Below are 24,751 nucleotides of genomic sequence, written 5' to 3' on the forward strand. Positions count from 1 at the left end.
ATGCTATAAATACACCTGCCCCTAAGAGATTCTGAACTCCCTGAGTTTACTAGACAGTATCATCTTCAGCCTCAGAACCTAATGTCTGTAAGCACTTAGTAAATGTTTACTGAATAAATGAGTGACAAAACACTCCCTCACTGCTGACTACAAGTAGCGCTATTTTTCTCCAACTGTTTTAATTGGTAAAATCCATACAAATAAAACTTGAGTGCTAGCCTTTAGAGACCAATAAAATGAAATAAAAATACAAATTTGGGACCAACATTGAGATTTAAGGAAAATTACCATAAAGTAACATTTCATGGGGGTTCATAGTTCAGATACTTATCATTGTTGACCGAACATACTTACTGAAGTCAATACTCTTTTATTCAACATATTAAATGTGTTGTTTAACTCTGGTAACCACAGCTGTGACTTAGTTAACGATCTCAATAAATCCTACTTAAATCAGAGACAGGAAAAAATTATGCAAATGAATTCTTATCTGTTTTTCTGCCCAAGGCATATTTGATAACAGATAAAATATCTCCAAATAGTCTCTACTTAATAGTCAGGAAGCCCATTTGAGGTTTTATTTGGATCAAAATCAAATACAAAGAAGAGGAGAAGCCTGCCATATCCACAAATGATTTTATTTCAGAAAGAAATAACACATTAAAAGGAGACATTGTTAAGAGCTTACTTTCACATATGGAAGTGAATCTAGGAAAGTCAACAGTTATTAATATACAAAACCACATGATTAAAAAAGACAGTAATAGATAATGACAGATGGGCACGCCTTAGATTAATTTGCAAAATACCTTTGTCTAAAAACAGAAAGATATTGGTCTTTAAGACGGCTCTTTAGAAACAAGTCTGTAGTTCCAATGGACTTTAAAAATCAAACCGATCACACTCATATTCATCCAGGAGGGGGAGGAAACCATCCAACAATTACACCTTGCAGCTAGACAGGATGTCTTCCACTAATCTCTTGTAAACCCAGGCATCACCCTTAAGCCGCTGCCGCCTGATACCCACCACATCGGGTTTTTGAAGCTGGCACACTTCTAGTTCAAATTGCATTGTCACTTTACCAAAATCTGACTGTGTTTGACACTTCAGTGTATAGCTACGAAAAACAAGACAAGAAACCAGTTAATAGGAGAACCATGAATATTCTGCATAAGAGATTTCTAAGCCTCTAGGAGGCCAGTGGAGAAAATGAACCCTTATTTCATATTAAGCGATCTATTACTACTTACAGTTTCCAAATGACTTAGCTATACCCTAGTCATGGAGCATGACTGGTCTTTCCCCAGAAGCTGAACTAGGATCTTACGAAAGAATAAAAATGGAAGGCTTTATCAGAATTTTTCTCTTGTCCAAAGAAAAGCCCTTCTTTTACAGCTACCCATGCCATTCATGCTCAAGAAATCTTCTGGCCTTCTTTATGCATCTCTTTCAACAGTGTAATTCATAAACATTAGGCCATTTCCACAACGTTCACAACAAAGGAAAGTGTGGGGAAGATTAAGAATATTTTTTTATGTGCACCTTATCAGGAAATTCTTTCATATAAATAAGACTGAAGCCACCACCTTGTCAGAAGGGTGTAGGTTTTAGAGATTTTTCTAATAGTAGTAAGAGGTTATGATCATTACACTTTATTATGGCAGAGTTTTAACAGAAGGTCCATAGAGATGGTATATTCCCAAGACTGAAACACATGGTATATGTAATTAGAACTGCAACACAACAACTCTGATGATGGAAAGGCCCCCTCCAAATGAAGCCTTAAACATATCTTAAGAAACAGGTACACTCCTGCAAAGTTAGATAAATTGAATTCATTTAAATCAATTTTTTAATTAGTTTGTCTGATATTTTAATTTGTCTTACTAATCTCTAATAATAATATTGATTTTAAATATTAGTTCCCTAAATATTTAGGGGCAGATAATTCTCCACAGAAATGTGAAGAAATTACTTGTATCTGTTGTGTGTTATGAGGATTCACAAAATATCATCCTTTGGCTTGCTAATTTAGTTCTGTGTTTGGGGTCTTGATTTCTTAAAAATGGGCAGTCATTTGGATAAATGCCAAAAGGAGTACCCTATAGTTAAGGTTCCCGATGGGAATATGAAGCATAGAGGAATTCAGTCATATGGAAGAGAAAAACCAATTCTTCTGCCTTGGAAAAAGATAATAATGGAATATACCCAAGATTAGTAACATCACACCACCAAAAAACTTAGCTTTTGTTCTGCCTTGTCACAAAGAAGTTAAAAACAAACAGAGAAGTAAAAAAGAAAAAAAAGGGTCAAGGCAGAGACTTTGCAGTTGATCAGGAAGTTAGAAGAGTAAGTTATTGGTTAACAGCTAGTTGGTGATCTGAAAGAGAGATCATATGCTGAAGGAAAGATTATTGAAAGCTTTCTGATACAGATTTGGCTAGAGATTCTGGAACCATCACTCAAACCCAACCATGAAGAACAGGCCAGAGTGAGTTATTATGTGTTCTGATGACGCCTAAAGAAGAAAGCCAGGGTTCAGGTAAGGAATGCTTGCCAACATTTACAGATGAAAAATAAAATTACTTTTCCAAAAGATTATTTGTTAAACTCTTACTCTACATTGAATATTCTAGTTAAATATTTTGTTAAATCCATTAGTGGCTCTTTTTATCTGCCTCAATAGTGAAATTTTAAAGAGACATGACTGGAAATACTTATCAATAAGAACCTCTTAGGTATAAGTGCTTTGACCATTCAGACCATATGATCATAGCCATGGAGGTTTTGCTGGCAGCTCACTCAACAGTGGGAAAGAGTTCAGGTGAAATAATTTCCTACTAAAGTGCTGAAAACCCAGTCTAACAACAAGTCATAAAGGAAAGGGTTCTACATAAATCCCTAATTGGTTTGAGGTATCTCACAAATCTAGATTACAATTTATAAACATTATTGATGGGCAGCCCGGGTAGCTCAGCGGTTTAGCGCCGCCTTCAGCCCAGGGCGTGATCCTGGAGACCCGCGATCGAGTCCCACGTCGGGCTCCCTGCATGGAGCCTGCTTCTCCCTCTGCCTGTGTCCCTGCCTCACTCTCTCTCTCTGTCTCTCTCTGTGTCTCACATGAATAAATAAAATCTTTAAAAGAAAAAATATTGAAAAGCAGAACATCAAAGGAAAATAGAGTACTGAAAAAGAAAACTTGAAGAAGTTCAGATTTTTCTATTTTGAAAAGTCTAACTTTGAAAGTGGTGCCAATATGGCACTAGCTCTTATAACACCAAAGAAACAAAATTATGAACAATGACACCACCATAAAAGCTTTTTTGATGAAAATGAGGTGGGAGAAATATTTTTTAAAAAGAGAAGAATCAGTACATGTCATCTCGAAGTTCAAAAGACATCAATCAATAAATGCAACAGCCTCTAAGTGTGCTTCTTACCCCTTTTGTACAAAGTCAACGTGCTTCTTTGGAAGAATAGACATTATTTCATTCAAGAGTTGATCTGGATTCACTAATCTGGTTGTAGTCACATTATAGTGAAGCTTAAAAAAAGAAAAAGAAGGGGTAAGAAGTAAATCTTTACATTAACACAAAGACCATCCTAATTTAAAGATCTCAAATTCATTACAGTACCGGTTCAAAGGGAAACATTTCCAGAAAAAATTTACAACCAACTCTTAATAAGCTGAAGTAAGATGGCACTGGAAAGCTTGAAGAAATCGTGTCCACTAGTGACTACATTCATATCATCCTTTTTAACATTTCATCCTCCTCTCCTACCAATCTTTTTAAAGAAATACATAAATATTAATTAACAGCCATCTGTTTGAGCTGGTTTCTCCCTTCCCATTCTATGCTACAGATATTAATAGTCCTAAAATGTAAACTATAGGAAATGAAACAAATATCCTAGAAAATGTGGTTTGTATATATAGTTGACCTGTAAACAATGCAGGGGTTAGAGGCACTGACCTATAAAGACAAAAATCCACATATAACTTTGGACTCCCCCCAAACTTAATAGCCTACTGCTGACTGAAAACGTTATAATCAATTAACACATATTCTGTATGTTAATGTATTTTTTTGTTATTTTACTTTTATTTTTAGAGAGAGACAGAGCATGTGAGCAGGGGCTGGGGGCAGAAGGGGCAAAGGGAGAGAGATAATCCCAAGCAGGCTCCATACTGAGCAGGCCTCCACCTCACAGCCCCTGAGATCATGATCTGAGCCGAAATCAAGAGTTGGATGCTTAACTGAGCTGCCCAGGCGCCTCTATATGTATTATATACTATACCTCTATGATGAAGCAAGCTAAAGAAAAAAAATGTTATTTTTAGAGAATAAGGAAGAGGGTATCTGGGTGGCTCAGTGGTTGAATGTCTGCCTTTGGTTCAGGTTGTGATCCTGGGGTCCTGGGATCGAGTCCTGCATTGGGCTCCCTGCAGGGAGCCTCTTCTCCCTCTGCTTACGACTCTGCCTCTCTCCCTGTGCCTCTCATGAATAAATAAATAAAATCTTTAAAAAAATAGAGAATGAAAACACATTTACAGTACTGTACTATGTTTATCAATACCATAAATTTATATTGTTTACAAGATGAATCCTCTATTATCTATTAGTACTGACATCAATATTGTCTTATGACATAAAACACTATAGATATTATATGTATTACTAACACTAGATATCAAAAATGAAAAAGATATGAAAAAGAAAGTCGTACTTATTTAGATTCATAATGATTCATACATTGATAACAAAAAAGCAGCAATATTATTGCTTCATGGTAGCCTAGTGTAATCAATACGATTGCTTCACACTAGCTTAGCCTATACACTAATGAATAAATGGTTACATAATTTTTATGGGATATAGTAACACAGTCATATTCATAATATGGTATTAGAAACACGGTTTTATTTTTTTCAAAACCATCTGCTGGTGATGATAGGCTGATAATCACAAGAGAAGCATATTCCACAGTAACGTAATTCTTTGAAAGTAAAGTTATACAACAGTAAGAAAACTAACACATTATTAATTTTATATTAAATCACTCACCTTATGTCTAAGTAAAGATAGGCTATCCACATCTATGAGTCTGGCGCACAATGTTCTACACGATGAATACTTAGGTAATGATGATGACACAAAAATGTCTCATATGATTGTCGTACAGCTATTAGATGTTCACAAAGACACACACACATACAATAGATAAATTTATTAACTGTATGGCATGATTATTTACTGCTCATTAAGTGAAAGTGGATCATCACAAAGGCCTTCATCCCCATCTTCATGTTGAGTGGGCTGAGAAGGAGAAGGAAGAGTAGAGGTTGGTCTTGCTGTCTCAGGGGTGGAAGAGGTAGAAGAGCAGGTGGGAGGGACAGGCACATTTGGTGGAACTTTATGGAAATATATCGTAATTTCTATCTGACTTTATGCTTTTCCATTTCTCTAAAAATGGTCCCTTTATGGTACCAATCCTCCTTTAACGGTTTGCTTTCGTTTCAGTGCTCATATCATAAAGAGGTCCATGTCATAAAAGAAATCAGAAGTAGTCTCGAATCATCGAAACCCTTCTGCCAGATTGCCTAATGTCAATTTGCTTTCTGGCAGTGATTCTTCTACATCTTCTTCCTCATTATCTGTCACTGGTTCAGAAGCACTTATCTCTACTGACGCATCTTCTGTTAATTCTTCTGGTGTGGTGTCCATCAGCTCTTGAATTTCTCCAAATCCATATCTTGAAACCTTCCCCATACACACCTTTTTTTGCCATAACCACAAACCCTTTCATGATTTCCTTGCTCGGCTCTGTCATAAATCCTGTGAAATCATGCACAACATAGGGACAGTTTTCTCCAGCAGAAATTTATTGTTTCAGGGTTGATAGCTTTCATGACTTTTTCTGTTACAACAATGGCATCTTCAATGATGTAATCCTTCTAGACTTTCATGACGTTCTCTTCCATAACACTGACAATCCTTTCCAGAGAGTACTGGGTGTAATGAGCCTTAAAAGTCCTTATGACCCCCTTTTCTTGATGCTGAATTGAAGACATTGTGTTTGGGGACAAGCAGACCACTTTGATACCTTCAGTGTGAACTCATGGGGTTCTGGGAGGCCCAGCAGCATTGTCCAATATTAAAAGAACTTTAAAAGGCAGGACCTTACTGGCAAGGTACTTCTTGACCTAGGAACAAAGCACTGATGGAATCAATTCAGAGAAAGGGTTTGGAGTGCCTAGGTGGCTCAGCTGGTTAAGTGTCTACCTTTGCTCAGGTCATGATCCCAGGGTCCTAGGATTAGGCCCTACATCAGGCTCCTGGCTCAGCGAGGAGTCTGCTTCTCCCTCTCCGTCCCTTCCCCAGATTGTGCTCACTAGCTCTCTCTCAAATAAATAAATAAAATCTTTTTTAAAAACAGGAAAAGAAAAAGGGTTCTCATTGTCCAGACCTTCTTGTACAACCAAAAGATAAGCAGCTAGTGGTCACCTTTTCACTTCAAGACTCGGAAGTTAGCAGCTATATAAACAAGGGCAGTGTTGATCATAAACCCGACAACGCTGCATAAAACAACAGAGCTAGCCTATCCCTCCCTACCTTAATGCTGGTGCTCATTTTTCTTTCTTACTAATTTAGGTCTTTTGTGGCATTTTCCCCCCAGAATAGAGTATTTTTGTCTGCATTAAAAATCTGTTCAGGAAGATATCCTCCTTCCTCAATGATTTTCTTAATGGCATCTGGGAACTGGTATCTACTGCCTCTTGGTCCCTATAGAAGTTGCTTCTCATGTCATCTTGACATTTTTTAAGCCAAACCTCTTTCTAAAATTATCAAACCATCCTTTACTGGCATTAAATTCTCCAGCTTTAGATACCTCACCTTCCTTTTGCTTTAAGTTGTCATAATATGACCTCATCTTTTCTCAAATCATATTAAAGTTTATAGATATGCCTTTCTGTCTTTTATTTTATTTTTTTATTTTTATTTTTTTTTCCTTTCTGTCTTTTAATCCTGTATTTACATAAAAGCTGCATTTTCAATGAGATTTTTTTTTTTAAGTATTTTTGCAAAAAGTAAAGGTTTTTGTGCCTGTTGGTACAGCCGCAGCAAGGGCTTCATGAAGTTCCCTTTTTTTAAAAAAACAATGGTCCTTATACTGGATTCATTTATCTTGAAATGGTGGGTGACTGAAGCTGCAGACCTCAATCTATGATATATATCAAGCAATGCAAATTTTTCTTGTAATGTCATGACTTTTCTGTGCTTCCTCGGAGCACTTCCAGCACCACTAGGAGCACTTCATATGGGTCCCCTAGTGTTATTCAAGGTTTATGTCATTGCACTAAACATGATGGAAAATACGCAAGAACCACAAGAGATCATTTTTTACTGTGATAACAATTTACTGAAGAGATGAACACACACATGGAAGTGATTAGCACCACACAGCAGTTTTAGTAGGATATTATTTAACTTTATTTTTTTAATTTATTTTTAAGATTTTATTTATTTATCTGAGAGAGAGCACCAGCAAGGGGAGGACCAGAGGGAGAGTGACAAGCAGACTCCCTGCTGAACAGGGAGCTTGATGTGAGACTCAATCTCAGGACCCGAGATCATGACCTGAGTTGAAATCAAGAGCTGGACACTTAACCCACTGAGCCACCCAGGCACCCCCACAGTGTTTTTAAGCAAATATTTGCAACACAAACTCACCACAAGAGCAACATAAGGTAGCTACGAAATTATTACAGTAGTACAGCATGTATTACAGTTGATTTTATGCAGTTAATACTGCATCTTTTTTTTAATTTTTATTTATTTATGATAGTGAGAGAGAGAGAGAGAGAGAGAGAGAGAGAGAGAAAGAAAGAGAGAGAGAGAGGCAGAGACACAGGCAGAGGGAGAAGCAGGCTCCATGCACCGGGAGCCTGATATGGGATTCGATCCCGGGTCTCCAGGATCGCACCCTGGGCCAAAGGCAGGCGCTAAACCACTGCGCCACCCAGGGATCCCCTAATACTGCATCTTTAAGCTTCTTCACATTTCTTTCAACTGTGAATGGCTCCATGTACAGTATATTTGTGTGCATAGGTTTTGATAAATTTTAACTTTTTATAATATATTTGTTTATATCTTATGGTAGTAAATGATAAAATAGACTAATATCTACATATATCTTATGCATTCATGACATACCTTTTTCTTAATTTTTTTAAATATTTCTAGGCTATGCAGTTTTTGAGTTTTTCCAAAGTGTCGTAAATCCCCCCAAATTTTCCTAACCTATTTGGTTTTTTGTTTTTGTTTTTGTTTTTACCTATTTGTTGAAAAAGTACACCACACTCAAAGTGACCCACACGGTTCAAAACCATGTTGTTCAAGGGTCAACTACATTTTTATTTTAGTATTTGCATATTTGTTCCAATCTCATTTAAAAAAATATAACTAGGGCAGCCCGGGTGGCTCAGTGGTTTAGCACCACCCTCAGCCCAGGGCCTGATCCTGGAGACCCTGGGATCGAGTCCCACGTCAGGCTCCCTGCATGGAGCCTGTTTCTCCCTCTACCTGTGTCTCTGCTTCTTTGTGTCTCTCATGAATAAATAAATAAAATCTTAAAAAAAAAAAAAGAAAAAGAAAAATACAACTAGCAAAAACTAATAAATTATAGTTTCTTTAAAAATAATTCAAGGGGCTCCTGGTTGGCTCAGTCAGTCAAGCATCCAACTCTTGATTTTGGCTCAGGTCATGATCTCAGAATTGTGAGACCACACCCAGTGTCAGGCTCCACACTCAGAAGAGTCTGCTTGAAAATTCTCTCCCTCTCTCTTCCTCTCTTTTTCCCTTTCTCTCTTCTCTCCCCCTCTCCCCCCACTTGTATATACATGTTTTTATCAACCTCTCTAAAATAAATAAATAAAACTTTTAAAATTTTTTTAAAAATAAACCCAAGTTTTTAAAAACTTAGTCACCTTGATTGTGGTGATAGCTTCACAGGTGTCTATATAATGCCAAAGTATATTAATCATCCATTTCTAATATGTATAGTCTAATATGTATAGTTATGTCAATTATACCTCTATAAATTTTTTTTTTTTTAGAGAGTCACTATAAAGAAAATGCCAGTACAGATGATATGCCAACGTGAAGGTGAGTTAAATGACTGCAGTTTAGGGACACAGCTTCATGTTAAAAAAGCAATGACAGGGCTGTCTGTCTCCTGGGTCCCCATCTAGGGCTGTTTCACCAAACTAAATTGGCTTTGTCAAGATAATAATAAGAACACTTCCAAATCACAATTTTAGTAATTCTTTTTGTAAAATAATTAATCCTAGTTTATCTATTTAAATTTCAGATTTTTACAGAGTGCTTCCTACAAGAGGGCTTAGCTACATATGGTTTGCTAACTTAACAAACAAGGTATTCTTTGTACCATCCTTTTATGTTTTCTGTGAGTTTAAAATTTTTTAATATAAGAAGTAGGGAGAAAAAAATGAAACTAATTCCCTAAAGCAAGCCATGCAGTTCTCAAAAACTTAAAGCTTTATAAAGGGTTAAAGATCCAAAGTTAGGTCAAGTTTCCAGTATTAGGTGTATGCTAATTAGGACTGCGGTTCTGCTCCATTAGGGTTAAAATGCTCAACACAGGGATAGAAACAATACTACTCAACACTAGAACACCTTCTATAATATATAATAGAGTGTTTCACGTGCATCTCACAGAGACAGCTTTCTTCATATCCCAGGCCTGTGAAGTTGTTGGGGTAGAAATTATCTCCAGTTTTCACAAACAAGGAAATTGAGGCCATCACAAATAAAATGACTTATCCAAGCTACATAGGATGAAGCTGAGGCTAGAACCATCTTCTCATTCCCAACCTACATCCTGGAAGTATTAGGGAATACCTGGAAAGCCAACTAACACAGCAGTTCCTACTGGAAAATGCATTCAGGTTCCAAACAATTTATACAGGTGAACGTTTTTAGGATATTATCCATCAGTATTTGGTAACTGCTTAGCTTCTCAATAATGTACATGATTGGACATGTTTCCTTAATTTTCTTTATCTAATGTTTTTCAGGGAAATGACACTTTGGTTTTCTTAATCCCAATGTCAGGTTTGAAATATTTCATAACTGTCTCCATCTAGAGAAATCTTACAACAATAAGACAAAATATACCTAATAAATAGCCATGTGCAAAACTTCTCAGTGCATTATTCAAGTTCAACAAGCAACAAATATTAATGTACAAATAAGTCCTATCTTCTTTTTTTTCTAAAGATTTTATTTATTTATTCATGACAGACACAGAGAGAGAGAGAGAGGCAGAGACACAGGCAGAGGGAGAAGCAGCCTCCATTCAGGGAGCCCAATATGGGACTCGATTCCGGGTCTCCAGGATCACGCCCTGGGCCAAAGGCGGCGCTAAACCGCTGAGCCACCTGGGATGTCCTTCTTCTACTTTAAAACAGGACATAAATGAACATCCCCCCCGAACCACACTCCTGCCCAACAGTTCACCATTTTCCTTCCCCAAACCTGCCCAGGTTTGCTCCATAGGAGAGTCTCAGTGCAAAAACTAACCAGACGCATTCCCCAAACCACAGGGAACAGTGCCATCTGCTCTGCCTTCCTCCGTGCCCCACACCTCTTGGAACATGTTTTTATACAGCACAGAGCAACAACCCTGCCGTCTTCATGGCCACTCCACCAGATCCTTGGTGACACAGGCTGTATCTTATTCATACCTTTATCTCTTACTTCCCCCAAACAAAAATGTCATTCATTAGATGTTTGAAGAAATGCAGAGAGAATTTCAGAGAGTAAGAAGGATTTGAGACCCACTAATAACCTCTTTTTCCTTTCCTTTAAAACCTCTTTTTCCTTTCCTTGAAAATACTGTCCACACCACTGACATATTAAGGCTTTTAAAGCATAATAGGACTATCAAACGAGGTCCAAACCTGTTAGGCCTGTGAAGACCTGCCAGCCTACCTTCCTAGTCTACTGCTCACTATTTTCTTCACATACATCACACTCAAAGTTCAAATTCACTTCCCATGCATTCAAATATTTGTGAGGGCCTACAAAGGTACCCACATGTCAGGGACTCTTCTATAGGCCAGAGATATAAGAATTAAGCTAATATCTGCCCCATGTTTCCCCAACTCCATGTTGCCTTTGTGATTAATCGCTCTACCTAAGTATTTGCATTATAGTCATTTGCTCCTTGAAAGGAACAAGTATATATAATTTACCTCTGCATCCTCAAAGCCCACTGCAGTAAAACGCATGAAATAAAAAATTATCAATTCATTCAATTCAGTACTTCCTTTAGAAAAAAAAAAAAAAAAGTCCAGTTAGCAGTCAGCTTCAGAAATCCAGATTGCAGAATTCAAGTTCACTTACCTTTAGTCTTCTTGGCCCGTCTTTGGCAGAGCCCTTCTTTTTGCTCCTGGTAAGCACAGTGATAACCTTATCCAACCCCCTTTCAAGGCTCCCAAACACTTTGGTTCCTTTTCTTTTTGGAGTGTCCTCTACATGTGCTTGGTTGAGATCTAGTTCCACTGAGCGACATCTTAAAAAAAAAAAAAATTTTTTTTTAAACCCATGAGTAAAGAAGGACCTCCTGCCAGTTGGAACTTTCACAGGACACTCGAGTATACCAAGGCCAGACCACCTCAATCCTTAGGGAGCACTAAAGCCATCTCCCACTGGAATGAAGCCATCACTCTGCCTCTGGGCCACCTGTCACTTGGCAAAACTATTTTGCCCCTAGCCTTTTATTAAAAGTCAATATACAGAAAAGTTGAGTGAATAGCACACAAAACACCCACATATCCTCTTAGATTCAACAGCTGTTAATCTTTTATCACATTTGCTTTCTCTACTTATATAGACAAGTAAATATATTAAATATATATACATCTTCCCTGAACTATCTGAAAATACCTGCCTGAAGACATATGAAACTTCACCCTGAAACCAATGAATAAGGACACATAACCAATGAATAAGGACATTTTCTACATAACCAAAATACCAACACAACATCAAGAAATTTAATAATGATGCCATAGTACTGCTTAATATCTAGTTCACAATCTAATTTCCTCAATTGTCCTCAAAATGGATCCTGCTTTTAAAAATAGCTGTAAAAGACAAGGAAGGGTCACCAATGCTATAGAACTGTCCATATAAAAGGAATGAGTTTTCTTTGAAACTTTCATTGGTATCTTTACTATTTGGGCAACTGCTATCTGTGAGTGGATGCCTATATTCTACTGGCAGAAGCATGGGAAAAGATGAGCCTCAAAAATGGTATTATGTGTCTGGGCCCAGGGCCATTGTTTCCAAGCCTGCTGTATGTCAAGGTGCCTGCCAGTCCTACTCCTGATGAGTTTCAGAATTCTATCCCACAAGGAAGGCAGCAGCAACAGCTCCAGGAGTGGCCACAGACCGTCGTCATTCTGCTAAACATTCCTACATTTATACAATGGTTTGTTACTTTAATCAGGTTTATCATACATGAAAAAAGGAAATCTGGTTACATATACTGAGAATCAAAGAACAAAAAACAGAATACTTACCTCCTCTCAGGGCTAATGACACCTGTCATTAACTTCTCTGTCCCTGCTGAATTTATTGGCATTTTATTTGGGGTTTCTTTCAGGCACTGGTTTCTAGCTATTAGAAAAACAAAAAACACAAACCATATGCAGGTGACATATTATGGTTTCAAAACTTCTATCAATAACACATACATCACTTATTCATTGATTCAGAAATATTGTAATCACTTGGCCAGTGCTGTTAAGGCTCTAATTATTTAAAGAAATGTTTCATGTGATTTATAATAAAAACAAAATCATTTTGCTTTGCATGTGTGGCTCTTCTTTTCCTTCATTGCAAAATGAAGGCCATGCTTAAATTCCTATTTTAAATATTATATGACAAATTTAAATAGATCACATTAATACAGATTTTATGACTACTGATTCTCCTTTTTTTTAAAAAAAAAAAAAGATTTTATTTATTTATTCATGAGAGACACAGAGAAAGAGGCAGAGACATAGGTAGAGGGAGAAGCAGACTCCCTGCGGGGAGCCTAACGCAGGACTCAATCCTAGTACCCCAGGATCATAACCTGAGTCAAAGGCAGATGCTCAACCACTGAGCCACCCAGGTGCCCTGATACTTTCTATAAATAAAAATCAACCTGTACTTATACAAGAATCCAATTTATGCTTCTAAGTGAAATAGTATTGAGAAGTGTTAATTCAATTCCTAATCCTACTCAACTCCTGTTAGGCAAAGAAAACAGTCCCTGTGAAGGCTTGACAAAAGTTATTAAACAGCTTTGGCTATTTTTATATTCCCTATTCTAGAATTTTGTGCTTGATTCTAGTAGGGTATCTGTATCCAGTTTCTGACAAATTCACAATAACAAATCTGGTTACCAATGATTAGCTAGCTAACTTTCTGTTCATGATCTAAAAGTTACATACCCTTTAGAAATAATAATACTTTATAAGTATATGATATCAAGTTTTTTAAAAGACTTATTTTTCTTTATGACTATTCAGTACTATTTTCAGTGGTTCCACAAGAACAAGAAAAGATCACTGAAAGGGTATCTCTGAAAATAGTTTTCATCTTGGTATACAAAGAGTATCTACTACTATACATAGTTAATCTTGGATAAACTGTCACTGACTGGATTGTACAAGGTTCAGAAAAGTGATTAATGCTAATGGCAAAAATGACTCAGAGTAAAAGTCAAATGCAAAGCGCTAATGAAAACCATCAGTCGGAGCTTCAGCTACTAGCTTCCGTGGATGGCTCTTGTGTTTAAAGAAAAATAGCCAATAATTCCTTTTGACCAACACAATCTTTGTCACAGGGATAAGACATGCAAACTGATGACACTTTGAGACTAAATTCCAAACTATCCAAATGTCAAAACCTTCAGAACTACATAAAAAGTTAAAAAACACAGGGGCACTTGGGCAGCTCAGTCGGCTGAGCAGCTGATTTGATTTCAGCTCAAGTCACAATCTCGGGGTTCTGGGATTGAGTCACATGTCGGGCTCCAGGCTCAGAGAAGAGTCTGCTGGAGGATTATCTCTCCCTCTGCCCTTCTTTTTTTTTTTTTTTTAACTTTTTTTTTTTTTTTATGATAGTCACACAGAGGGAGAGAGAGAGAGAGAGAGGCAGAGACATAGGCTGAGGGAGAAGCAGGCTCCATGCACCGGGAGCCCGACGTGGGATTCGATCCCGGGTCTCCAGGATCGCGCCCTGGGCCAAAGGCAGGCGCTAAACCGCTGCGCCACCCAGGGATCCCTCCCTCTGCCCTTCTTCCTACCGCATAAACGCATGCACATGCACACACATACACATACTCTCTCTAAAAAATAAATGAATAAATCTTAAAAAAAATTTTTTTTAAGTTAAAGCATACACACACACACAAAGAGTAACAGAAGGGATTATAAACATTCAAAGGCTTAAAAAAAAAAGGCCTCAATAGCTAAAGTCCATCTTATCTTACTACCCAACTCCCTGACTCACAAAGGATGTTGTAGCTATATTAACAAATAACAGAAGAGGAACACCTCTCATTAGGAAAAAAACGCAATAGCAGCTACTACTAAGGTCCCACTATATCCAAGGTTATCTCACTGAAACCTCATAACAACACCAGGCAGCCACAAATGCTTATCACAGCAAACTAGCCTCACAATTCTGGGGAAAGCGTTGTCTGAGCTGATGAATGAGAAGGCCATTAACATAATAATAGAACTCCCAATAAATATTCTGGCAAAGTTTTTCATACTTTCTTTATAAGAAATAGAGCTCTGGGGGATCCCTAGGTGGCTCAGTGGGTTTGGCGCCTGCCTTCAGCCCAGGGCGTGATCCTGGAGTCCCGGGATGGATTCCCACGTCAGGCTCCCAGCATGGAGCCCACTTCTCCCTCTGCCTGTATCTCTGCCTCTGCCTCTCTCTTCTCTCTCTCTCTCTCTCTGTGTGTGTGTATATGTCTCTCATGAATGAACAAATGAAATCTTAAAAAAAAAAAAAAGAGAAAGAAAAGAAAAAAAAGAAAAGAAAGAAATAGAGCTCTGGAACTGGCTATCAGCCACATTAGTAAACTGAAAGCATGAGGGAAGGATGTGATTTAACAGCAGTTCACAGGGCAGTCTCAGAATTTGGGTTCATGAGGCTCTTAATATAAAACAAGTAGGTCAGGGACTCCTGGGTGGCTCAGTCAATTAAATCTCTGACTCTAGATTTTGGCTCAGGTCATGATCTCAGGGTCATGAGATCAAGCTTCATGTTGGGCTCTGTGCTGAGTGTGGGGCCTGCTTGAAATTCTCTCTCTCCCTCTCTGTCTGCTCCTCCCACTTGCACTTTCTCTCTCTCTCAAAATCAAGAGAAGGTCACAATTGCTGGAAATACGGCCAAAAGTTTAGGGGTCATTTTAATGTGACAGACTATATTACAGTAAATAAAACCCCTCAGGGGGATCCCTGGGTGGCTCAGTGGTTTAGCACCTGCCTTTGGCCCAGGGCACAATCCTGGAGTCCCAGGATCGAGTCCTGCGTTGGGCTCCCAGCATGGAGCCTGCTTCTCCCTCTGCCTGTGTCTCTGCCTCTCTCTCTCTCTCTCTCTCTATGTCTATCATGAATCAATAAATAAAATCTTTAAAAATAAATAAATACATACATACATACATACATACATACATACCCCTCAGGCTCTAATTTTTGTATTCCTTCATTCAACAGGTATAGTCCCACCACACACAAGGCAATGGGAATCTACTACGCACCAGACAATAAACACGGCTCTTCCTAGACTACACCATGCTGTCATAAACACAGCAGACACAATCTCTACTCTTGTGACACTTGCTGTCTCATCCTTGAGACTTGGTACTAGAGGAGACTTGGTACAAGAAAACTGGGTTCAGTTCTAAGCACTGTCTTAAGAGGCACAATGACAAAACAGAACATGCCCAAATAAGGCCAGGAAGAAGACAGTGAGGTGTCATAAAGGAAACAGCTTATATAACTGGTGATGACTGAGCTGACCAGGAAACCAAAGGTAATGAGAAAGTTGTAACATCCGGACACAGATCTAGATATCTAGAAGGACATCACAGGTCTCTCCTGTCCGCTGGAATATGGGCAAGAGCAGGATCAGATCCCAGAACTGGAGAGCTAGACAAGTAAGAAGGGCTCAGCAGAGACTTCAGCTTTAGCCATGATAAGTAGAGGCAAAGGAGAAAGCAAGTCTAACTCTGGATATATGACCTTGGGCAAATCAGTCTTCTGAGGTTCAGGTTCTTCAGCTGTGAAAAAGGCAGGTGGATGAAATGAGCTCTAACTTGCCTCTTGGTTTTGATATTCTATGATGCTATGATTCAATTCTATATATGTGAAAAAAAGAAAAAAATTCACTTAAGAAAAATTAGAAGTTGACTAATATGCTTTCATTTCAATCAATGCAATTAACATGATAAAGAAGCAGAAATTCCTGAGAGCAATGCTAGTCATTTCTGATCTGCTCTAAGTTTATTTAGATGGTAAGAAGAACGGAATTTGAAGTATGTTGCCACTGATTAGTCCATATAGCAAATACCTTTTGAGGGTGTAGTGTAATGATTTGGTGTACAGAGTATTTCTCTCTTATACTGGCTCTTATTAACTGGAGTCTTTGGCTCAGGAAATACAAAGCAGTCATCATCCTTTACAGCAGACTTAGGCATATATACATTCTCTTTGTTCTTTAATTTATCAGCAGATGCTCTGCATAATACTGGAGTTAATGATTTAGATTCCAGACCATTTGATTCTGTCCAATGCTTGGCAAACTGGAAAAAAAAAAAAAAAAGTTACTGGATAAGGCACACTGACAAAGAAAAAAAGTCAATTTCTCTACAACGTGCCTTAATCATTTGCAAATTACCTTGCATCATTTTTATTAAAATGAAATACTCTCAAAAGGATATTATTGGCAATACCAGGGAATTTGAAAATGTATATTCAGTTCTCTTTAGTACATGTAGATTACTTTAGTCTGTTCTATTGACAGATCATTTCAACATGTTTCAGGCTAAATGTTAAATCAAACATACCCAGATCTCAGGCAATACTGAGAATGGCCATAAATAAATCCCTAAGAACTATTTCCCATGCCTAGATTGCCATGGTTTGTCTCCAGTATGTACCAAAAAATCAAAGTTTAGTCTATGATTAGAGCAGAAAAACCGTGTTAAAATACTCTAACGGAAAAGTTGGATACTAAATATTTAATCCTTTTGAATTTATGGCTGAGCTTGCAAAAAAATAAGGAAAATCCTCAGAGGCTAAACTAAAAAGAGGAGCATGAATCCAGAGACATAATGAAGGCCAAAACTGTCCTAGCTCTAAGGGCACCTATCTACTCTATCTTGGATAACTAACAGCATGGGCTGTAACAGCCATGGAAGCCTTAGAGTATGCAAGGTGGTAAGTTACAACCAAACCTCTCAAAAAAAGCCAGACTGGGCTACAGTTAAAATGAAAGAGTGAATTAAATATGAATCTGCCCTGGAAAGGAGTTGGCGCGAAATGTGTCTGGCCTGGCCTTGGCTCTAGAGAAGCAAAAATCTTCTTTAATAATTTGTAATTTCAAATAATAATTATAATTTGTAATTTCACATAGTTTGGGTACCAAATTCATACTACCTGCATGGTCCCCCCTGCATTCAAGGAAAATATAATCCCTAGCTCTTAAAAAAACATTCCAGGAGGAGACCACCTGGGTGGCTCAGTCAGGTAAGTGTTTGCCTTTGGCTCAGGTCATGATCCCTGGGGTCCTGGGATGGAGCCCTACTTTGGACTCCCTGCTCAGTGGGAAGTCTGCTTCTCCCTCTCCCTCTGCCCCTCCACCTACTCATGCACTCTCTCACTTGCTCTCTCTCTCTCTCTCTCTCTCTCTCTCATAAATAAATAAAATCTTTTTTAAAAAAATTCCAAAGAATAAAAAAGGAACACATCCCAATTCATTTTAGAAGACTAATATAATCACAATACCAAAATCAGATAAGATTAATACAAAATGGAATGGAATACAAGGAGAGGAAAGTCTTTCATTATTCGACATTGTTCTATATTGTTTGAATGTTTTATAAGATGAATATATCTATGTATTACTTCTGTAATAACAAATAAATTTTCAAAGAAAAAAGTATAAGAAAGAAATTATAGGCCAATTTCATTTAAGAACATAGAAGCAGGGGATCCCTGGGTTGGCGCAGCGGTTTAGCGCTTGCCTTTGGCCCAGGGCGCGATCCTGGAGACCAGGGATCGAATCCCACGTCAGGCTCCCGGTGCATGGAGCCTGCTTCTCCCTCTGCCTGTGTCTCTGCCTCTCTCTCTCTGTGACTATCATAAATAAATAAAAATTTAAAAAAAAAAAAAAAAAAAGAACATAGAAGCAAAAATTCTGAACAAAATGTTAGCAAACAAAACCAAACAATGTATTAAAAAAAATAGTTGGGATCCCTGGGTGGCGCAGCGGTTTGGCGCCTGCCTTTGGCCCAGGGCGCGATCCTGGAGACCCGGGATCGAATCCCACGTCGGGCTCCCAGTGCATGAAGCCTGCTTCTCCCTCTGCCTATGTCTCTGCCTCCCTCTCTCATTCTGTGTGACTATCATAAATAAATAAAAATTTAAAAAAAATTAGCCTTTTAAAAAATAAAAAAATAAAAAATAAAATAAAATAAATAGTTAACTGGGCTTACGTAAAGAATACAAGGCTGGTTTAACATCAAAATTGTTGATATACAACAAACTACCTTAACTAATGAAAGGAACAAAAATAGATGATTATTTCAATAGGTAAACCTTAATCTGTTTTCTGCAACAGAGATTTGTGATATTTAAACAAATCTTAGCAAACCAGGACTAAATGAAAAACATGCCTTAATCTGAAAAATAAGAGATGGGGAGGTGCAGTGGGGAGAGCAGAAGAATGACAGAGGGGGAGAGGGAGAAAAAGAGTGTGGAGGGGAAGAAGGTATAAGAGGGAGAGAGAGAAAACAAACATATTTAATGATAAAAGCAGCATTTTTTTTTTAACAGTTGGGAAGAACACAGAGTATCTGCTATATTGCTAGGTCTACTGAATATAGTAATAAAAGAATATTAAAGGCATAAGAATTAAAAAGGAAGAAAAAAACTGTCATCCATAGATGACATACTTTTCTATATAGAACACTCAAAAAATATACAGACGGGAGTCTGGGTGGCTCAGCTGGTTAAACCTCTGACTGTTGTTGTTTTTTAAGATTTTATTTATTTATTTGAGAGAAAGAGAAAAAAAACAGGAGCGGGGGGTTGGGGGAGCGAGGAGAGAGAGAGAGAGAGAGAGAGAGAGAGAGAGAGAGAGAGAGGGAGAAGCAGACTCCCTACTGAGCAGGGAGCCCAATGTGGGGCTTGATCCCAGGATCATGGAATCATGACCTGATCCAAAGGTAGATGTTCAACCCACTGAGCCACCCAGGTGCCCTGACTCTTCATTTTGGCTCAGGTTGTGATCTCAGGGTTATGAAATCAAGCCCTGCATCAGGTTCCCTGCTCAGCATGGAGTCTCCTTAAGATTCTCTCCCTCTCCTTCTGCCCTTTCCCCAACCCCCACCCCGACCCCACCACCTTCCACCCCACACTAACACACTCTCAAAAAAATGAATAAGCAAACAACATAAGAACTTAAGAGTTTAGGAAAGTTGTATATAAGATCAATAAACAAAAATCAATTTTATATCTATACACCAGTAGCAGAAAATGTGATTTTAAAAAACCTACCATTTCCAATAGCAATAAAAAATAAGAGTACTTAGGAACAAATCTAATAAAAAATACAAGCCTTTTTTGGGGAAATGTATAAGACTTTATTGAAAGCAACTACCTAAAACCTAATAAATGAAGAGATTTACTGTTTATGGGTAGTGGGATCTGAGGGTCCAGATTTCAATTTCTACCAAGTTGAATCTTTTTTTTTTCAAGTTGAATCTTAAATTCAATGTAATTTCAATTTTTCAGTGTCCATGAAATTTGTCAGAATGATTCTAAAATGTATATGGAGGGGATCCCTGGGTGGCTCAGTGGTTTAGCGCCTGCCCTTGGCCCTGGAGTCCCAGGATCAAGTCCCACATCGGGCTTCCTGCATGGAGCCTGCTTCTCCCTCTGCTTGTGTCTCTGCCTCTCTCTCTCTGTGTCTCTCATGAATAAATAAATAAAATCTTTAAAAAAAAATAAATAAAATGTATATGGAAATGCAAAGGGGCAAGAGTAATAGCCAAAACATTCCTAAGGAAGAATAAGATGGGAGGAAATTGGCCCACCAACAGAAGAACAATTATAAAATTTAAGTAATTAAGAAGTATAGTATTGGTGAAAATAAACCAATAAAACAAAATATAGCCCAGAAACAGACACAACTCCTACAACAACTTGATATATGATTGAAGTATCACTGTAGACCTGGTGGTGAAAGAGTTGACTTTTCAACAGTGGAGATAGAACTTTATACTCACTAGATTAGAAACTATTTAAATATTAAATAGCTAAAAATATCAATATTAATAAATATGTGGAACAATGGGAACACTCTTCTACTGCTGGTTGAAGTAAAATTAATACAACCACTTTGGGGGAAAAAATTGGCTGGTAAAGTTGAAGATACTCATTCCACTCCTAAGTATACACACAATAGGACTCTTACACATATGTAACAGGTCTTGCTGTGCACCAGAGTTAGCATAGTAGGTCCCGGCTGGAAGCTGGGAACTCAGGTTTTAGAAAGTTCCAAATACTGTTGGGATAAGTCTGTTTGCACAGCTGGGGCACCAAACCTTGCTGTACTAGGCTGTACAGACTACAAGCAGTGTGATTAATGATGAACACCAGCTTTCCTTCTAGCAATCTAGAATTTCTGTAATTATGACTGATTACACCGACAAAGAGAGCCTGTGTAACCAGCCCCCAGTAAAAACTCCGGATTCTAAGTCTCTAGTGTGATTCTCTGAGCAGAAACATGCATACCTGCTCCTGCATTTCACTACTGTAGGAAGGAGTACACTCCTTGTGGCCCCCTCAGAGAGAGCAGAGGAGTAACATTCACTGTACATCCACTAAGTTCAACAAACACCAAGTAAGATTTAAAAAAAAAAAATCATCAGAAGGAGAAAAAAACAAATCAGTTGCTTCTCTGAGTTGGGAGGAATATGGAGTTGACCACAAAGACGCATGAGGGAATTTGAGGGTGCAACAGAACTGTTCTTGATTTTGATGAAGGTTACATGGTATGCATTTGTCAAAACACACAGAATCATACATTAAAATGGTGAATAATTAACTATATGTAAGCTATATCTTATTTTTGGAGAGGGTAGGGCAGGAGAGAGGAGAGGAGAAGAAGGGAAGGGAAGGGAGGAGGGAGGGGAGGGAGGGGAGGGGAGGGGAGGGGAGGGGAGGGGAGGGGAGGGGAGGGGAGTAAAAAGACAAGAAAAGCGAAAAGAGGAGCAGGAAAATGCTCCAAAATGGAATCTTGGCTTTCTTCAACTTGGAAATAACTGGCTTCCCTTCCATTTATATTCCAACAATTTCTCATTAATGTTTTCAATGATTTAGGAATTCATTAAATTCACAAGCACATACACAATACTGCATATTACACAGAACTACTACTATACATATCACATTAGAGTCTGAATGTTTTTATAATTAAGATAACATATACTGCTTTAAATAGTAATACAAATAACCAACCTGTGGTGTTTGTGGAGTGGCCACACCTGTTGATGAACTGTCTCCACACCAGTCATAGTCTATCAATCCAGCCACACAGTTTTCATCACTTGTTGTCATATCTTCTAGACTCAGATTCTTTGACTATTGAAAATCAGAAGAATTTAGAGACAACAGCATCATGATTCAATTTTTAAAAGAGTATGTTCAAGGCAAAGGGCAAGGCCCTGACGCAGAAACAAAGCAGAGATAATATACTTAAGGAGCTCACCATCAAAGGACTACTACTCAGCCATAAAAAAAAAAAAAAAAGAAAAGAAATCTTGCCATTTTCAATGACTGTGGATGGAACTAGAGGATATTACTTACGCTAAGTGAAATAAGTCAATCAGAGAGACAATTATTATATGATCTCACTCGTGTGTGGTATTTAAGAAACAAAACAGGATCATAGGGGAGAGAGGAAAAAATAAAACAAGATGAAATCAGAGAGGGAGACAGACAGAAAAGACACTTAATCGTAGGAAACAAATTGAGGGTCGCTGGAGGGGAGGTGGGAAGGAGATGGGATAACTGGGTGATGAATACTGGAGACAGCATATGATATAATGAGCACTGGGTATTACATAAGACTGATGAATCACTGACCTCTACCTCGGAAACAAATAGTATATGCTAATTAATTGAATTTAAATTTTAAAAAATTTAAATTATAGTCACGTCAGTGACTTATCCTATCTTGTTCAAAAATCAATGGTTCCCATTACCTATAGCATAACCCTAGTTATAACCCTAGCATACCTAGTCTAACCCTTCTGATACGACATTTCAAGGTTCTCTATAATCTAGATCTCCTGTACCCTCCCAGATCACTTCCTCCTCCTCTTCCTCTCACCTTTCCCCTACTTGACCTTTCCATCTTAACTAAAGTCTGGTGACTGCCAACAGACATATCAAGCACAGTTAGGTGCCTCAGATTTTGCTAATTTATTTACCCTGCCTTGAATACTGTGTTCCTTCTTTTCCATTTTTTTCTAGACTTGACCACAGATCCAGCTTGGATCACCTGTGGTGATCACTCCCTTCCTAAAGCCACTAGAGCACACCTCTAGGCCCTTATTGGCACCCATCAGCTACTATTCCAGTATAGTGTTAACTTATGAATGTTTTGCCTCAACTTAACTGTTACAGAGCAAGCATAGGCCTGAAAATGCTAATGGTATGTTGATGATATAGTCTTCTGTGCTTCTTGGATCAGACTGTATTATTGTTTCACTGAAAACACCATCTATTAATTAATAGCTCAGGATTACCTACTTTCTTATAAATAATACCCCAGAAAAAAAGGGATTCTATCAAGGGGGAGAAGAGTACAAAGGAACCTTGTTTCACATTTCAATGATTTGCATAAAACCAGAAAACAACCTAAAATTTGATTTCTGCTCCATTTTTTGTCATTAAAATGTCTGCCTACCGTAAAAATTGATTAAATAACATAAATGCCCAAATAATTACATGATCAGGGTCAATGCTCATTAGTGGAAAGAGAAGAGTAAGCATCTTCCCAGACTGTTTCCATTTGAGTACTTCATAAATGTTATAAGCAGATGAACTGAGATCAGACCAATCAGATATAAGAAAATTCAGTGACTTAGGAAAATGTCTCATGCCTATTAACTAAGGTATCATAAATGTAAAAATTTAGCTGAAGTTAATAAGGTTTATTATAAATTAATATATATCATTTGTATATAATTTAATATAAAATTAATTATAAGTATACACTTATCTAATTCCTTTCTGAAACTACCTTGATCAGAAACAGAGTTCATGGGGCACCTGGGTGGCTCAGTGGTTGAGCGTCTGCCTTTGGCTCAGGTCATCATCCCAGGGTCCTGGGATCCAGTCCTGCAGCAGGATCCCCATAGGGGGCCTACTTCTCCCTCTGCCTATGTCTCTGCCTCTCTCTGTGTGTCTCTAATGAATAAAATAAATAAAATCCTAAAAAAGAAAAGAACAGAGTTCATGATTTTGTATCCTCCCGGACCTAAAGGTATTCACTTCAGCCTGAGAGATTAAAGGGTCCAGCAATGTAGGCAGGGTGAGTGATAGGACAACTCATGAAGTCCATGGGTAAAAGATCTGTCTGGGCATGGGGTATTCACCAATCCAATACAACTCTTCAAGAACAGACAAGAGGGACAGACACCTGGGTGGCTCAGTGGTTGAGCATCAGCCTTTGGCTCAGGGTGTGATCCTGGAGTCCTGGGATCAAGTCCCGCATCAGGCTCCCTGCACAGGACCTGCTTCTCCTCCTTCTGCCCATGTCTCTACCTCTGTGTGTCTCTTGTTAATAAATAAAAATAAAATCTTAAAAAAAAAAAAGAACAGACAAGAAAACCCAACCCAGGAATGACATTATCTCACTTCAGAGATTCCTTTACATAACAGCTACTGACACTTTTAATGCTTAGTTTGGTCAAAAGATCAACTAGGGAAGGAAGAAGGGACTGGCAGGATCTGGGAAGAACAGAAGATCCCTTATATCTGCAGCAGAGGATTGACAAGTACCAAAAAGAGAGTTCTAAATGAAGCAGTAGGGACGCCTGGGTGACTCAGCGGTTGAGCGTCTGCCTTCGGCTCAGGGCATGATCCTGGAGTCCCAGAATCGAGTCCCACATTAGGCTTCCTGTATGGAGCCTGCTTCTCCCTCTGCCTGTGTCTCTGCCTCTCTCTCTCTCTGTGTCTCTCATGAATGAATGAATGAATGAATGAATAAAAAGAAAAATAAAATAAATGAAGCGGTAAAGCAAATCAGAGGGGTCAGAGGGAGATTAAACACAAGCTCATGAAAAAGGTGGCCTTTTTTTTCTTTTTAACAGTTTTGAGACCTAAAGGAATAAAATCGCCTCACCTATACAGTCATTTGGG

At 38.2% G+C, this 24,751-nt stretch overlaps 1 protein-coding gene across 4 annotated transcripts in view; it reads right to left on the reverse strand.

Annotated features, from left to right (window-relative positions):
* Positions 1-621: 621 nt before the first annotated feature.
* Positions 622-24,751, reverse strand: part of MELK (maternal embryonic leucine zipper kinase) — a 96,599-nt gene continuing 72,469 nt past the window's right edge. For 3 of the 4 annotated variants that reach the window (XM_055302744.1, XM_055302743.1, XM_055302746.1), the window contains 6 exons: positions 21,842-21,964; positions 16,668-16,899; positions 12,614-12,710; positions 11,433-11,601; positions 3,444-3,547; positions 622-1,120 (listed from right to left, as the gene is read on the reverse strand). In XM_055302744.1, coding sequence (XP_055158719.1) covers positions 943-1,120; positions 3,444-3,547; positions 11,433-11,601; positions 12,614-12,710; positions 16,668-16,899; positions 21,842-21,964 — 903 coding nt within the window. In that variant the 3' untranslated portion in view covers positions 622-942. Of the gene's footprint in view, positions 1,121-3,443; positions 3,548-5,068; positions 6,209-11,432; positions 11,602-12,613; positions 12,711-16,667; positions 16,900-21,841; positions 21,965-24,751 lie in introns of those variants that run through there. The other variant, XM_055302745.1, reaches the window with a different exon arrangement.

This window comes from Nyctereutes procyonoides, unplaced genomic scaffold, assembly GCF_905146905.1.
Source record: "Nyctereutes procyonoides isolate TBG_1078 unplaced genomic scaffold, NYPRO_anot_genome, whole genome shotgun sequence".
Taxonomy (NCBI): Eukaryota; Metazoa; Chordata; class Mammalia; order Carnivora; family Canidae; genus Nyctereutes; species Nyctereutes procyonoides.